At 43.5% G+C, this 18,131-nt stretch overlaps 1 protein-coding gene across 1 annotated transcript in view; it reads right to left on the bottom strand.

Annotated features, from left to right (window-relative positions):
* Positions 1-969: 969 nt before the first annotated feature.
* The window catches only part of PARP8 (poly(ADP-ribose) polymerase family member 8), a 158,712-nt gene continuing 141,550 nt past the window's right edge, over positions 970-18,131 (bottom strand). Inside the window, exons 20-26 of the mRNA XM_074952531.1 lie at positions 9,913-10,025; positions 9,633-9,705; positions 8,217-8,286; positions 6,957-7,033; positions 5,119-5,188; positions 2,862-2,946; positions 970-1,373 (exon numbers count right to left, since the gene is read on the bottom strand). Of these exons, the coding sequence (XP_074808632.1) occupies positions 1,271-1,373; positions 2,862-2,946; positions 5,119-5,188; positions 6,957-7,033; positions 8,217-8,286; positions 9,633-9,705; positions 9,913-10,025 (591 nt within the window). The 3' untranslated portion in view covers positions 970-1,270. The remainder of the gene's footprint in view (positions 1,374-2,861; positions 2,947-5,118; positions 5,189-6,956; positions 7,034-8,216; positions 8,287-9,632; positions 9,706-9,912; positions 10,026-18,131) is intronic.

The raw sequence follows: 18,131 nt of genomic DNA, 5'->3' as shown, positions 1-18,131 counted from the left end.
CAAGGGAGTAAGTGGAGATGTACAGAGGGGGATCTGAAATGTTGTCAAAAGGGAAGGGCATGATCCTGCAAGATGACTTCAGTGAGAGCTGAGGGCAATTAGCACTTCATAGGAGGTGCTTAGCACCTTTTAGGATTGGTCCCTGGCCCCTAAAGTGTGCTGCCAACATGCTCATACTCTGGTAACCATTTTATTTTTAACACTTGGAATTCCTAAATCATAAAGATTTAACAGATTTGCTTTGTTTCCTTAGGGATGAATTAATAGTATTTCACCAAAGGGAACTCAAGAGTCATTCTGACATGTTTGTAACATGAAAGGTATTGCTATTTCTTCCTAATCGGACAATCAACTGAAATATATATAGGTCTTGATTTAGCCAGGTACTTAAGCACATGTCTTAACGTTAATCACAAGAGCAATGCCACTGAAAACACCTAAGTACCTTGCTAAACTGGGGTGATAGGTCATCGTAAAAACTGGTTTACAAATGGCTTTGCTACAAATTCACTTCTCAGCCCCTGGAACTCTGGTCAGCTCAGCTTGCATCTTTTAAATAATGTAACTTAACTGTTTATTGAATGGTATAGTTTCTTTTAAGAGAATGAAGAAGACTAGACACACACCATCAATGTAGTTATATTTCTCTTGGCAATAACTGAATACTGCAAAAATGTTTTCTTCTTTTAACTTTTTTTACTCTAAATTCTAGCTGCATTTGCGTACAGTAAAATGAATCTATGATATTGTAAGTAACCACCCTCTTCAATTTGACATGTTCCAGAAACCATTTTTACGGTGTATTAAAATATGTGAATATTCTTATTGCAAAGTGTCCTGTATAATGCAGGTTCTCCGCTATAAAATCTTCTCTCGCTTATATTTCAGTCATTCTAAATTTAAAATACCAGTATACAGTACTAAAATGGTCCAATTAAAGAGTTTAATATAAAAATATCAGCACAAAACTCCTTTTTAAATTGTTTATTGTGAGCAACCCAAATGTCTCTTAAATTGCTATTAGTTGTAGTATATTAATGGACTTTGTACCCCTATAATTGCTAATTCATACCATTTCAGGTATTTCAATGAGATAAGAAATACTAAGTAAGAAAAAAGGAAGTATTCAAAGGGTTAATTTGTTTAGTAGTAGCAGTAGTATTAATAATAATAATAATAAATTAGTTTTTCACATCTTCTTCAGTTCAAAATCCAGCTTTGAGACTGAGGAAGGCTTCCAAATCACATCAATTAAATAAGAGTGGTCCTTTTACCCAGTAGCAGTTTGATTACCAATGACTCGAAGAATCTCTTTGTGAATGCCTGTTTCTTGTGTATTTATACTTGTATCACCCACTTGGCCATCTTCATAACTAAAAAAGTACAGACAAAAAATAAAATTGTAATCCACTCTTTATTCACTATGCAGTGACATCAGTGCTATATACTTTACAATGCTCCTTATTTAAACACTAAGCCGTGAATATTATGTGGCGAGTGTAAACTCCAGAAGTGTGAAGCTGTTTGATGGCAGGATTTGCCCTTTCACAGAAGAGGCCTAGGGTTTCAACCAGCAAAACTGAAGTCCAGCAGGACCTGCTAGGGCTGCACTACTGCCTACCTCCGGCTCACTGTAAGCTGTTGGAAGCTCATCAGCTGCGGGAGCTCAGATGCAAAGGGCTTCCTTTCATTACCATCACTGGCTCTTGGGAACCTCCTGGAGCGGAGTGTTACGAAAGCATGTGTAAGTTACTGCACTCTCCATCTGCAGTAACTGATCCTTTGTCTAAACTGGGGATTTGTTCTGATATCAGTCACTTTTGGTCAGTCACAGGGTACATCTACAGTGAAATAAAAGACCCTGGCTGTGGCTGGCCCCGGGTCAGCTGATGCAGGCTCATGGGGCTCAGGCTGGGGGGCTAAAAATTGATGTGTAGATGTTTGGGCTCAGGCTGAAGCTGGGCCCTGGGACCTTCCCCAGCTCGTGGGGTCCCAGAGTTTGGGCTCCAGGTCAAGCCCAAATGTCTACATGGCAATTATATAGCCCCGCAGGCTAAGCCCGGCAAGCCCAAGTCAGCTGACCTGGGCCAGCCGCAAGTGTTTACCTACTGTGTAGACATACCCTTAGGGATCTGTACCTGTGCAAGTTTCAACTGCGGACATGGTAAACCAGTCCAGCTTACTCCTTCTTAGAACAGGGATAACAGGCACTGATGTAAAACACAGTTTTACCCTGTCTATACTAGGTGTTTACATTGGTACACAAATACCAGTGAGTGGCCACCAATCAGGGCAAATCCCCAGTGAAGACAACTCCATATTTACTGCAAATTTGAAATAGAGGAGGCTCTGGGTGGGTACAGGGGTCCATCTGCGTAGCCTTCTTTGCAGGATGAGGGCCTATGTCGATATATAGTAGTCTCTTAATGAATCAAATGTGATAAAAGGACACATCTGTTTTACAGCTAGAGTACAACTTAAAGATATATCTTTTTATCCCTATTTTTGACTTCCTTGGCTTTTCAGAAGTACACTCTAGGAGGGTTGTTTTTTGGTCTCAGGTCAATACAGCGATACACTTACTATAGTGTGACATATTCATATAGAGTGGGGACATCCTATAGCCCTTCACCCATTGTTCTTTTTTTTTTGCTTATTATAACAAAAGGTAAAAGTAAAATAATCTATTGTCATTGATCTTGCAGACATTTCCTTAAAAAAATAAATTCTTGAAAAATTGTTCGGAAGACTTTATTTTTGGTCTCTTAAAGTTGTTGCAAAAAAACTGAAGAAAACATGGCAAAAAAATTTAGGAAATATACAAGTAGAATTTTAAAGCTAAAAAGAAGTATTGTACTTACACAAAGAAGAATCTTGTACACACATGATCAGTGTTGGGAACTACCCATATCTCTCCATGTTTGTGCAGATCAGGTGAGGTTATCACTACAAGGAGAGAACAAACACTGAGCAGTGAAAACATCTCTGGAAAACATCATTTAAAAATATCTGTGCTTCCACACATTTTAAATAGCATTGTGGGAATGTCTGTCGCCTTGTCTAGAACCTTGGAGTTGGCTGAACCTAGGAGTTAGGAGATCAGCTTAATTCTCTCTAACAATGGACAAACCAGTGGTATAGGGTACTGTGGGCCAATTAATCGAACTTTGGCACACAGAAAATTTATGTTTGATGATGAATGGGTGAAAAGTAAAATATGAAAGAAAAAGCTGGGAAATGGGTCATTGATTATTTAGGATTATGCTTCTTCAAATGCTGCTAGAACACCCTCCCCCCCCCCCCCCCGCGTCAGGAATCAGGGCCTGCAGCAGAGCCAATCTCAGGGCAACTTAATGAGCACAGCTGGTCTGAAGTGGGTTGCCTGACTGGCTTGGCTACACCACCTGATTGACTGGAATGGTAACAGGTCAGTTCTTAAGCCCAGCAACAGCAGTTCAGTGGCTGCTCTAAGCATTTTCCCATGACTGTGATAGCTCCTGCCTTGGACCTAGCCCTACTCCTGCCTGGCTTCGCTCCAGGTGACCTGGTCCTGACCATCAGCTCTGACGTCTGGCTCCGTCTCTGACCTTGGCTCTGGCCTCTGACTTCTGCTTTGGCCTCTGACTTCTGCTTTAACCACTGGAATTGGCTTCTGCTCTAACCACTAGGCACAACCACCCATGTTCCAATCACTGACACACATATAGAGGGAATTATGAATCTGGAGAACTAGGTACCACTTCTCTAGGAAACAACTACATATTAGATCACAGATTTTTTTTTAAACCATGAAGATTATGATCAGAAATAAGGTTTTCTGGGTAGAGTCCATTTTTGAATACAAACCATTTTGTTCTGAAGATCTTCCATAAACGCACTTGAACACTATTGTAAATAAATGCATGTATACATACCTTTACAATCTGCTGTGTGAGGTTTAACTCTTACCTCCTTCTCTTTTTTCATTTTAAGTCAACATAAATGTTTGCCTCTTGCAACTCATAAACACTGGATGTTTTTTCTTTTATGACTGACTTTTTCATGAGTTGTTATATCTTAGGAACCCCCTCTTTCTACTCTTCCCTTCCTTGAGATGGATTTTTGCTGATCAAAAGTATATTTTGGCAAATTGTACATTGAAATATGCCAGAGAAACAAGACCTATGATAATTGAAATAGTTCTGCACATTCATTTCTATCCTTTGAATACCATTTACACTTGGAAAAGTATGTTTGGGATATTTACATTTTTGTTTTTAAATTATTAGAAATGTAAAGACAAATTCTAGTTTCAGATCAGGTCTGTTCCCAGGAATTCTAGAATGACATTAGAACATAATTGGTACAGTAATGGATTACATTTAAAAAAAATGTCATTTAAAGGCTTCATATATGTGTAGAATTTGCACATGCAATTTTAGAGGCTGAGATAAAGTCCCTTTAAAAAATTGTCTGAAATTGTATCATCTTGAAAATTATTCTCCTTTCAAATAGTGCTAAAATATTTTTATAGCTGAGATGAAATCCTTACCTTCCTTTACCTGCTGTCAGAACAGATACATATTTGCAAGACCTTTCAAAAATGGTCAGGTCTTTTGAGAATGACTATGGTCATACAGATTGGACATAACTATACGGATTTTTAAGCACAAGCAGAGAATAGAAATCAATTCATGTGTAGTGGTTACAAGAAGAAGAGATTATTTGCCTGAGCTGTCAGAACTGGGCTGAGAATTCAGATTAGGCAGATGTTCTTTATGAGTCTTGGATGCTCAAACCATTAACATACAACTTGCTGAGGTTCTTTACCAACCCTAGCTATGTGGTTAAAATTTGGGAGACTGAAAGGATGGTGACCAGTCACTTCCTACACATGATGAGCCCACCTTATTAATGGCCCTAGGTATGCTTGGGGAATGGGTATTGTGGGGGCAATGGGGGGATGGGGCTGCATTGAGATTTAAGACCCATAAATGATGTAGGCATCTGCACACCTGCCAATGTTGTCTTATTAAAAAAAACTAACTTCAATTAAAGTTTGTATTAATTTGCATTTTACAAATTCAAACAGGTACAGTGCTGCGAAAGAAATTGGTTTTGAAGGGATTTTCAGCTTACCTTCACATAAGGCTATGCATTTTAAATTACGGCTTTGCAAAAATTGGGATTGCTGTCCTTTTTTCTGTGACTGAGAGATAAAAATGTGGGGAAATTAATTAAAATAGTAAAAGGAAACACAGGTAAAAATGTAACAAGAGTATTGTTGTAAATAGTTTATTTACTGATATAGTCTCGCTGGACACATTTGCATTATTGGGTTAAAAATGCAATAGTGGCAATTTCATAGAATCATAGAATATCAGGGTTGGAAGGGAGCTCAGGAGGTCATCTAGTCCAACTCCCTGCTCAAAGCAGGACCAATCCCCAACTCCCCAGATCCCTAAATGGCCCCCTCAGGGATTGAACTCACAACCCTGGGTTTAGCAACTACTTTATCCAATAGCAAAGTATCCACCTCATTAGCAATTTGAGGGCTGGATAATATAGGTGGGAGAATCACATTATCAATGAGAAACAAGCTAATAAAAGGAGTAAAATGATAGTCAAATCCTGTTGCCCTGGGGTTTTCAGAAGAAACCTACATGAGGAGACCAGAATCCTCCAATCTGGCTGGGTGCAGGCCACAGAGAACCAGTGTAGCCATCACTCCAGTTCATGAGCTGTATGACTACCTATATCTGCCATATCTCCTCTCTCCTCATTGGTATCAATGGGATGGAATCCTCTTTCATCACATAACAGCTGGGTACAGTACAATGGCTCTGCAGAACATTAGCTATAGTAGCATGTATTGCTCTACATGGGAGTTTGGCTAGTGCAGGGGTTCTCAAACTTCATTGCATCGCGACCCCCTTCTAACAAAAAAAATTACTTCACGGCCCCAGGAGGGGGGACAGAACCCTGAGCCCGCCGAGCCCCACTGCCCCAGATGGTGGTGGTGTGGGGGCAAAGCCCAAGCCACACTGCTCTGGGCAGGCGGGCCAAAGGTGAAGCTCGAGGGCTTCAGCCCCAGGCAGAGGGCCTGCAACCTGAGCCCCGCCGCCCACAGCTGAAGCCCTCTGGCTTTGGCTTCAGCCCTGGGCCCAAGCAAGTCTAAGCCAGCTCAGGTGACCCCATTCAAAGGGGGTCCTGACCCACTTTGGGGTCCCGACCCACAGTTTGAAAACTGCTGAGCTAGTGGATAAATGCAGTCATGGTTTCTTTGGCCAAACCCTGTTACTTTACGCCTTTGGTCTCTGAGCTGCTATGGAATATGGTGACATGACCTACAGAGGATACAGAATTCCTCTGAATGGCTTCCCCACAGCATTTCTCTCTGTAGCGAGGAACCATGCCGGTATGCATATACTTGTTAAGAGAGATGGGTATAGAATTTCCTCCTAAGGATTTAGCCATCTGTAAGCCCAATGCCCATCTATAAATAATAGCTATTAGTTTACCTTTGATAAAACAGAAACTTACCAGCTTAGAGTTTAGAAACTATCACAAAGAAAATCTGTAGTGTGCTATGAATGGAACTCTAGAGGATTACAAACTAATTTTATAGCATTACCCATTCTAAATCCATACTGCACACTAATTTAGTAAAGACTCCAGAGTTCACAGGCAGAGGTTTGCCAGGAGTGATACTGAATTAAAGAATCAATCAGCATTTCTTCCCTATTTTCTTTTCAAATAGTTCTTCTTATGAAAGGAAATCCACATTTGCTGCAGTATAATCTGTAAATTGCTACTACCAGCAATTAGATTATATTTGATCATTACAATGTCTTTGGATACCGCTGTTTGTGTACAATAAAAGAGAACTGTTGACTTTCCAAAGAAGGAATATTAATTCCTTCACAGTTACAAACCCAATATGCCTTCCAGATATACCGTTTGATATACTACTGTACCTGTAATGCATTACTGCCTTTACTGTTCGAAGCAGGTTCATCCTTAGCTGACACCTTCTGCTGCTTCTTATTCATCCCTAAAGACATTAAAATTACTTCAGATTTACTGGTGTGTAAAGCATTGTAAGTATAAGATATACATGGAGAGTGAAAGCAGATATTGGAGTGGGGTCAGATTCCTCTGCAAAGCATCCTAAAATTCTTGTTCTCTGTCGCATCACATGCTACCACCAGTCTGACTCAGTCCCAAGAGCCACACATTTGCATGACAGTTCCAATGCCTTTAAAATAGCCAAAGTACTTTTAAGCAGGTGCAACAGCAGTTACACATGAGCTTAAATTCCACTGAATTCAGTTTAAGAATGTGCTTAAGCATTTTGCTGAAAAGGGATGGACTTCAGTTTAAAGTTAATCAAGCTTTGCTGCTTGTGGTGTGCTACTGGAAAAATAATTAGAATGAGTCCACAGAAGATTTTAATTTAATATTTCATCTTCAATATTTTACTTATTTTTTATTATATTAGATGCTATTTTATTTTGAAGTGAGTGATCTACATAACATTTACCACATGGAAATCATGCCACTCTCCTAACTCCAGGACATTTAACACCTTTATTATTATTTATATTACAATAGCATCAAGGAGCTTAGTCATGGACCAGGAACCGATTGTGCAAGGCGCTGTAAAAACACAAAACAAAAAGATGGTACTTTATGCTACTATATCCTGTCCTTTATTCCTACATGGTCCAATCCAGCAGTGCACCTTAGCATGTACCTAACTTTAAGCATATGAGTAGTCCTATTGACTTAAATGGGAGTACTCTTCAGATTGAAGTTAAGCACACACTTAAGTGCTTTTTCTGGATTGGGTCCTATATGCCTATGCATACGTATATTGCATATAAATATAGTTGCATGCTGTGGCCAAGATCTTTAAAAACAGAAGTGCAAAAGCAGGCTCCGAAGTCCACATTTAGGCTCCTTTCCAAAGTAATGGATACCAGTTGCCAAATTCTTCAATGGGAGGTCCTGGCTGCTCAGCACCCTTGAAAATCAGGGCATGTATTTAAGACCATAAATGGAAATTTAGGAGCCTATTTTTTGCGTACAGGAGCTCCTGTTTTTGCAAATGCTGGCCTAAGATAGAAAGAGACAAAATTACTACAATGATTAAAACAATGAAGCAGGTAAAAAAAATCAGCAAATTAAATATCTCTTTACATTCACCCCTCTTTAGAGTGATTTACAAATATCACCTGAGTAACCAAATGATATGCTTGACAGTGGACTAAGGTAGATCCCAATTCCAAACATTGCACCATGGAGCTGAAAAAGAATGTAAAAAAGGCTTAACATTAATTTGATAGTTTTACAAAGGAAATCAACATGGCACATGATCTAAACTGATCTGGATAATTATTTGCCCTCCCACCAATACAGTATCTGATATTAAATTATGTACAAAATAAGTCCTAAGAAAACTTGTGGCAAATATTATACAAACTCTTCTGTATCAAGCTAAAATACTCCTGCATACCCTGAAGACCATTTTTATGGCAGACCATTCCAATTGCCTGCAGATAAAGGAGTTTGCCCCAGTTTATAGCTGTAAAATAGTGTTTTCTGTTTTTAGATCTACTGGTGGTAAAGGAAATTCTTCTCCATATTCTGAAGTTATAGATGTATTTGTGTTGAGATTTAACACTGCAAACCATGAACAAATCAATGTCCTGCATGTTATCAGCAAACACAATGATAAACAATAAAAAAAAGTTAGGTTAAATCTGAAATGTAACCCTTGATCCTGAAAACAATTATGCGTCTGCATGGCTTTATTCATAATACATGTTTGCAGTATCAGGGACACAGTTTGTATAATTTTTTAAATTAGGTAAATAAATAAATGATCGTTGTTAGATTTATTCCAGAAGTCAGTGATGCTTTTGCCTAATTCATGTTTTTAAACAGGGTTTCCAAGAGCACCTGGTAGAAATATAGAGACAGAGTCTGTAAATGTGAATAACTTTAGTGACTTCAGAGGAACTGCTCAGGTCCTTATTAAGGTGCAGCCAAGAGCTTAAGTAGGGAGTGCTGTCATTCTTCCCAACTTTCTCTCTTCCCTCTTTTCCCTCCCTCCCTATTGTACTGTCTCTCTCTTCTGTCCACTCTGTTACCTTTGCACTCTTTATCTGTATTCACTGAATCCTTTTGTTTTATTTCCCCTCCTCTGAACTGCCCTCTGTTAATTTTCTCTCTCCTCTTAGCTTGCTCCATTCAGTTACCTCACTCTCATTCTCCTCCATGACTCGGTCCTTATGATGCTCTCTTTAGCAGTACTGAACAACACGTCCGAGATGGAAGAGGAAGCCCTCCATCTGGTACTTCCTCTGCCACTGAAGGTGCTGCTGTGCACAGCCTCAGTGTGAATCCCTAACCTTGCTGAAGTCAATGGGAGTTTAGCTGTTGACTTCACTGGGGCCAGGATTTCACCATCAATGCTTCAGAAGGACCAGTGGAACAACTGATTACTGTGAAAGAAGGGAGGATATAATTGCACCATTTAGTTTTTGATCACCAAGATGGCCACCTCAACTGCCTCTCCCCAAAGATGCCCTATGTTTAATATGTAACCTTGTACCTATGGGTCAGATACCCTTGTATCTATTATTTACCTGCAGCCTTGTATTGGAAGCAACAACTAAGCCATTCCTCAGGATGGAGTGCCAGTTTTCAATGTGTGAACCACTTAAAAATAAAGTGGAAAGAAGGAAAATAAGTAGTGTTTCAAGACACCCAGAATGAAATTTACCATTTTCTCTAAAACAATGTATTTGCACTTGAAAATCTCTAACTCTTAGAATATCTGTGTTTTTCTTTACACATATTTTCAGATGATGAAAGCACAATAAGAACTGCTAGCATTATTTTTACTAATTCCTTTTTCATACTTACTGAAATGCAAAGGTACTTCCATAGAGATTTTTAGCAGCTCTGAAATTGGATTCTTTGGCTGGTGGACTGCTGAGAAGGAGGAACTGATGGGGAGTGTGCATAAACTTCAGTTGCTGTAAAATATAACAGCACACAAGGGAAAAGATGCTAATGAACATGAACCTGTTGTATTTTCAGAATTAAGTTTTTCTAAGATATTGTACTGGTTCACGCAATATACTATTACTCCTCAAGTCAGACATGAAATAATTTGAAGCCAGTTTCATTATAATAGCTTGTATTTCCAATCAAATTATAAAAATACCGCCCAGTTTATGAAGTATATGAAAGTGCGTGACATACACAACAACCTAAGATAACCCATGCTGACACCACTGAAATAACTGAATTGAGTAATATATTCATGGTGTTTTGATCAGAATGGTGTGATGTTGGTAGACTAAGTATCAGCTCATGCCAAATCTCCAGGTCTCACTGAACACTTACAAAAGCACACTGGAAATAGGAATAGTTACCGAGGCCTGGTATACACTACAGGGTTAGGTCGAATTTAGCTGCATTAGGTCGATTTAAAAATGACGGCATCCACACAACCAATCCCGTTCCATCAACCTAAAGGGCTCTTAAAATCGACTTCTGTACTCCTCCCCGAAGAGGGGAGCAGCGCTAAAATCGACCTTGCTGGGTTGAATTTGGGGTAGTGCGGACGCAAATCAATGGTACTGGCCTCCAGGAGCTATCCCAGAGTGCTCCATTGTGACCGCTCTGGACAGGACTTTGAACTCCGATGCACTAGCCAGGTACACAGGAAAAGCCCCAGGAACTTTTAAATTTAATTTCCTATTTGGTCAGTGTGGCAAACTCAGCAGCACAGGTGACCATGCAACCCCCCCCAGAATTGTAGAGCGTAGAATGTTTCTACGTTCCCCCTATCATCTCCGTCCCTGAGGTTACCACAGATTAGAAGGCGAAAAAAACACATTCGCGATTACATGTTTTCTGAGCTCATGCAGTCCTCCCGCACTGATAGGGCACAGCTTAATGCATGGAGGCATTCAGTGGCAGAGGCCAGGAAAGAATTAAGTGAGTGTGAAGAGTGGAGGCAGGACGAGATACTGAGGCTAATGGGAGAGCAAACAGACATGATGAAGCGTCTGTTGGAGCTGCAGGAAAGCCAACAAGAGCACAGACCCCCGCTGCATCCACTGTATAACCGACTACCATCCTCCCCACGTTCCATAGCCTCCTCACCCAGACGCCCAAGAATGCGGGGGGGGGAGGGGGGGAGGCTCCGGGCACCCAGCCACTCCACTCCAGAGGATGGCCCAAGCAACAGAAGGCTGTCATTCAAACAGTTTGATTTTTAGTGTGGCTACAATAAGCAATGTGGCCTTGTCCTTCCCTCCTCCCCCACCCCACCCGGGCTACCTTGTCTGTTATCTGATTTTTTTTTTTATTAATAAAGAACGAATGCATGGTTTCAAAACAACAGTGACTTTATTTTGAAGGGGGGAGGGTGGTTGGCTTACAGCAAATTAAAATCAACAAAGGGGGCGGGTTTGCATTAAGGAGGAACACACACAACTGTCACACCGAAGCCTGGCCAGTCATGAAACTGGTTTTCAAAGCCTCTCTGATGCGCAGCGCGCCTTGCTGTGCTCTTCTAATCGCCGTGGTGTCTGGCTGATCAAAATTGGACGCCAGGCGATTTGCCTCAACCTCCCACCCCACCATAACCGTCTCCCCCTTACTCTCACAGATATTATGGCGCGCACAGCAAGCAGCAATAACAATGGGAATGTTGGTTGCGCTGAGGTCTGACCTAGTCAGCAAATAGCGCCAACGAGCTTTTAAACGTCGAAAGGCACATTCTACCACCATTCTGCACTTGCTCAGCCTATAGTTGAATGGCTCCTTACTACTGTCCAGGATTCATGAGCCATGGGAGCAAGGGGTAGGCTGGGGTAGGTGTGACTGCGAGGTGCTGCCGGCTGGGAGAGCAGCCTGAGGCAGAAGCCTCCAGCTCGCATGATATTCCAGGACTGAATCTCCATGAGATGAAACTTAAAGACAAGAATGACCTGGAGTCTCTGGCTCCCATTCGGTGCTCTAAGAGGAGAATAGCCATGTCTGTCCAGGCGCCCCTGATCAACCTCACCAAGGTCTGCCAGGACCACCCAGGAGACATACGACGGCTATCAGTCCTACTGCACCGTCTGCCGCAAAGGCAAGGTGCTGCTTCTGTGTAGCAATGCAGTACCGCGTCTGCCAGCAGCACCCAGGAGATGTATGGTGACGGTGAGCTGAGCGGGCTCCATGCTTGCCATGTTATGGCGTCTGCATGGGTAACCCAGGAAAAAAGGCGCGAAATGATTGTCTGCGTTGCTTTCATGGAGGGAGCGAGGGCGGGGGGCCTGACAACATGTACCCAAAACCACCTGCGACAATGTTTTTGCCCCATCAGGCATTGGGAGTTTAACCCAGAATTCCAATGGGCAGCAGAGACTGTGGGAACTGGGGGATAGCTACCCACAGTGCACCACTCTGTAAGTTGATGCTAGCCACAGCAGTGAGGACGTACTCCGCCGACTTAATGCGCTAAGAGTGGCCATATGCAATCGACATATAAAATCGGTTTCTAAAAATCGACTTCTATAAAATCGACCTAATTTCGTAGCGTAGACATACCCTAAATCAAAAAGCCCATGGGCATCTCTTATTGTAATAGTACATGAAAAGTATACAACCATGCGCTTTTGTGTGGATTTTAGAAAGCTAAATGCTATCACCCAACCTGACCCATATCCCACACCCTGAATAGAGGACTTACTGAATCTATTGGCTGGTGCAAAATTCATAAGCACACTGAATTTAACTTGTGGATACTTACAAATTCCTTTAGATGCTGATGCCCAAGAAAAACCCATTTTTATAATGGAGTCTGGCCTATATGAGTTTAAGGCTATGCCTTTTGGATTACTAAATGCAGGAACCACATTTCAGAGGCTTGTCAATGAAGTGCTGCAGGGGTTACAAACTTTTGCCAGGCCCTATATAGATGACTTGGGTATTTTCAGTAGCTCCTGGCAAGACCATTTAAATCATGTAGGAATTGTGTTACAAAGGCTGAGAGAAGCCAACCTCAAATTCAAGGTCTCCAAATGCAAGACGGGGGCTGCTGAGGTATCCTACCTAGGACACAGAGTGGGCAGTGGGTTGGTTCACCCCAAGCTTTTAAAGGTAGAAGTTATTCAGAGTTGGCCTGCTTATTGAACAAGAAGCAGGCCCAATTCTTTATTGGCCTGGTGAACTATTACTGGAGGTTTGTAAAATTACATTGTGGCCCTCATAAGAGACCTTACAAAAAGAGGGAAATCAGACCAGGTGGTAAGGACAGAGGCTGTGAGATAGGCTTCCAGAAAAGAAGCTTTGTCTAAAGAGGCTGTTTTGGTCAACTCTCATTTCAGCAAACGATTTGTGCTGTGTACTGACACTTCTAAAATTGGGTTAAGTGCAGTACTGATGCAGGATGGGGTGGGGAACAAGAGGCATCCCATTACCTACTTAAGCAAAAAACTGACCCCATTGAACAAAACTATGCTCTCCCTGAGAAAGAATGCTATGCCACTGTCTGGGCAGTTAAGCAACTTAAACCTTATTTGTCTAATAAAAAAATTAAGGTTTTGAATGATCACACCCCTTTGACGTTGCTGCACCGAGCTAAGGGGATGATTCTAGATTAGTTGGAGTTTAGCCCTACAGGAATTTGACATAGAAATAATTCATATGAAAGAGAAGGAAAATGTAGTGGTTGATGCCTTATCAAGAATGAGGGGAAGTGCGAGGTAGCCGGAGATTTTTGCCTGAGCAGTATCTGTAAGGGCGGCAGTGGCGCCCCTTGAGTGCCGTGCCCATGTGTCGGTATATCCGGTGCTGCCAGCCCTACGCCCTTTCAGTTCCTTCTTGACGGCAACTCCGACAGAGGGGCAGCTGGGCGGGTAATGGAATGGACATAAGCAACGCATCTCAAAGAACAAGAGTTACAAGGTAGGTAACTGTTTTTTCTTGTTCGAGTGCTTGCTCATGTCAATTCCATTCTACGTGACTCACAATCAGGGTCAATGGAGGTGGGCTTGGATTTCATGGTCTTACAGCGTGCAGCACTGCTCTGCCGAAGCCAGCATCATCCTGGGCCTGCTGGGTAAGTGCATAATGGGACGTAAATGTGTGGACAGTTGACGAGGTAGCAGCTCTACAGATCTTTTGGATCGGCACCTGAGCCAGATGATGCTTGAGCTCTAGTCGAGTGTGCCTTGACTATTGCCGGTGGAGGCACTTTCGCCAGTTCATAGCTGTAGTGGATGCAGGCCATGATCCAGAATGAAGTCCTTTGAGCAGATACTGGATGACCTTTCATCATGTCTGCCACCGCAACGAACAGCTGCATTGACTTGTGAAATGGCTTTGTCCTTGTTAGGATATAGATATTCAGGCCTGTCTGTGAAGGCCTATACTCTTAAGAATTTAGGTGTATTCATATCACTTAGCTAGTTATAGAGGTATAAAAGAAAGAATCGAAATCACTGTCTGCCAGTGTAAGGGCCTTCTCTTACTGTGACAGTCTGAGGCCCTGTTCTTAGGCTAAGATCTTGGCTAAGCAGCAGAGGCAGTCATAAGCTGGGAAGTGAACGGTCACATCCTTATATTCCAAACTAGTCACGTTGAAATAAGGTGCTATTGGGCTGTTAGGAATACAATCGTGTCTTGATAATGCCTATCACCTCCAGAGAAAATGAAGTGCCTAGAAAATGTAAAAGGAAACTTTGTTTGATAGCATCCTGTCTGGCAAGAACTCACTTATCAATAGCTGGGATGTGAAATCCTCATTTCTGTGTTCTATCATTGTAGTCCCCATTTCCCATTGTTTGTCTGTATAATCTCTATCTGTTCTGTCATTGTTTCTGTCTGCTGTATAATTAATTTTGCTGGGTGTAAACTAATTAAGGTGGTGGGATATAATTGGTTAAATAATCATGTTACAATATGCTAGGATTGGTTAGTTAAATTTCAGTAAAATGATTGGTTAAGGTACAGCTAAGCAGAACTCAAGTTTTACTATATAGTCTGCAGTCAATCAGGAAGTGTGTGTGTGTGGGGGGGGAATGGGAACAGGGAATGAGGGTGTGGAAATTGGAATCATGTTTTGCTAAGGGGGGGAAACGGGAACAGGGACACTATGTAAGGCTATGTGGTGTCATAGCTGGGAAAGGGGACACTAAGGAAGGAAACTGGAATCATGCTTGCTGGAAGTTCACCCCAATAAACATTGAATTGTTTGCACCTTTGGACTTCGGGTATTGTTGCTCTCTGTTCATGCGAGAAGGACCAGGGAAGTGAGTGGGTGAAGGAATAAGCCCCCTAACAGTCCTGTTGATGTAGAAGGCCAGCGTTCCTCCTCCAATTTCTTCAGGAAGAAGACAGGTAAGTATGTCCTGTCCGGTATGAACCTGGGAAACTACCTTGGGCAGGAATGTTGGCTGCGGCCGCAGCTGGACCTTATCCTTATAGAATAACGCATAGGGCAGTTCTGAAGTAAGCACGCTGATCTCAGACACCCTGCATGCGGACATTACCGCAACCAGGAACAAAATCTTCCACGAGAGAAGGAGAACAGAGCAGGAAGCCAGAGGTTCAAAGGGAGGCCCCTTGAGGCTCGACAGCATGAGAGGGAGGGATACAGTCCTGGATGTGAGGGTAGAGACACTGCAGACCTTTCAAAAAACAGACCGTCATGTCATGAGCGAAGACCGACTTGCCTTGGAAAAGAGGGTGGAAAGTCGAAACAGCAGCCATGTGGATCCTGATTGATAACAGGGACAAGCCCTGGATCCTGAGGTGTGGAAAATAATCCAGGATCACCTGCAGCAAGGCCTGGATACATCGTTCTGAAGCCCAGCATGTGAACCTTTTCCACTTAGCCAGGTAAGTCGTTCTTCTGCTATCCAACAAGACCTGTTGAACCCGGGCTGAACATTCCCGCTTCTCCGCATTCAGTCATGCAGTAGCCATGCTGTCAACTGCAACGCCGCCAGGTTCAGGTGCAGAAGACTCCCACGGTTCGGGGATAGCAGGTCCAGCCAGAGAGGCAGTTGCAGTGGGGCAGCTACTGAAAGGTCCAGCAGGGTGCCAAACCAGTGTTGGCGAGGCCACTCGGAGGCTATCAGGATAATCTTTACCCTGTCCTGTTTGGTCTTCACAAAGACTCTGTGGATCAATGGCACTGGCGGGAAGGCGTATATCAGTGCCCCCGACCACTGGAGCAGGAAAGCGTCTAACAGCGAACCCCTGTCCATCCTCCAGAGTGAACAGAACACAAGGCATTTCCTGTTCTGACGGTATGCGAACAAGTCCACCTGGGGAGTTCCCCACTTCCGGAAGATAATAATGACCGCCTCCGGACGGAGTGACCACTCTTGGCGAGATGAAAAGGTCCTGCTGTGGTGATCCAAGACGTTCCTGGTTCCAGTCAGGTGCGCTGCTATCAGATGAATGGCATGCCGCACAGAAAAATGCCGAAGGCTGAGAGCTTCTTGACAAAGGGCCGAAGACCTAGCACCTGTTGATAAAATACCTGCCTGTTGATAAAATACATCACAGCTGTATTGTCTGTCAGGACCTGCATCACCTTGCCCTTCAGGTGGGGCAAGAAAGCCTAGCAGGCCAGGCAAACCGCTCTGAGCTCCCTGACGTTGATGTGGAGGGCCAGAATGTCCCGCAACCAGGGGCCCTGGGTGCTCAGCTGGCCCAGGTAGGCTCCCCAGCCCAGGTCCAAAGCATCAGAGACCAGGGTAAGCAACGGGAACGGGGTTGCGAAGGGGACTCCCTCCAACACTGACCTGGGGTCCAACCATCAATCCAGGGATGATCTGATGTGGCCTGGCACCCTGACTACCCGGTCTAGGTTGTGTCTCTTGGGGACGTAGACTGACATGAGCCACGCTTGCAGAGGCTGGAGATGGATCTGAGCATGGCTGACCACGTATGTATATGCGGCCATGTGGTCCAACGCCAGCTGAGACATGGTGAGTAGGTGGTTCTTTACATGGGAGATCAGGTCCGACATGGCCCGAAAACACGCTTCTGGTAGGAAGGCTTTGGCCTGCATGGAGTCGAGAACTGCCCTGATGAACTCTATTCGCTGGACAGGCAATAAGGTGGTTTCCTTTATCAATAGGCCCAGGTTACGGCAGGTGGAATGCACCAGATTGAGGCTCCTTTGCACTTGCTCCTGAGACCTGCCATTGATGAGCCATTTGTCGAGATATGGGAAGACCTGGACCCCTTGACATCTCAGGTAAGCAGCCACTGGCGCCATACACTTTGTGAACACCCTCAAGGACGATGACAGGCCAAAGGATAGTGCCGTAAATTGAAAATGGCATCCACCAACTATAAAATCGAGAAAACGTCTGTGACCCTGGAATGTGAAAATAAGTATCCTTCAAGTCGAAGGTGGCATACCAGTTTCCCAGATCCAGGGAGGGGATGATGGAGGCCAGGGAGACCATGCGAAACTTCAACTTTCTGACAGACTTGCTGAAGCAACGCAGATCCAGAATGGGTCTGAGATCCCCACTTTTGCTTTTGGGATTAAGAAGCAGCGGGAATAGTACCCTTTTCTCTTCATGTCCTGAGGAACCTCCTGCACTGCCCCAAGATCCAGGAGGTTCTCGACTTCTTGGACAAAAAGTTGCTCTTGAGCAGGGTCCCTGAAAAGGAACAGAGAAGAGTGGTGGGTAGAAGGGAGGGGTGGCCAAAAATTGCAGGGGATAGTCCTGAGAAACTATATCCAGCACTCAGTGGTCCGAGGTGACCTGAAACCAGGCCGAATGGTAGGGATGAAGACAGTCAAGGAAAGAACAAGGTGGATCTGGGAATTGACTGGGGCATTGCTCTTGAGTGCACCTTCAAAATGAATGCTTCTGGCCCCTGGGATGCTTTGCTGGGCCAAGTGGGTGAGCAGGAGGAGGAAGGGCAGCGACGACTAAAGCTTATGTCTCTATTCCTTCTTCTTGCAGGCCCTTGACAAGGCTGCCAAGGCCTTGGCGGTGGGGGCAGCCAGAACTGCTTTTGAGCAGACTGTGGCGTATGCATGCCCAGCGAGCGAAGGGTGGCCTGAGTGTCCTTCAATCCATGCAGCCTTGCATCAGTCTGCACTG

This window comes from Natator depressus, chromosome 5 (genome assembly GCF_965152275.1).
Source record: "Natator depressus isolate rNatDep1 chromosome 5, rNatDep2.hap1, whole genome shotgun sequence".
NCBI classification, from domain to species: domain Eukaryota; kingdom Metazoa; phylum Chordata; order Testudines; family Cheloniidae; genus Natator; species Natator depressus.
This window is presented reverse-complemented; position numbering and strand designations above follow the sequence as displayed.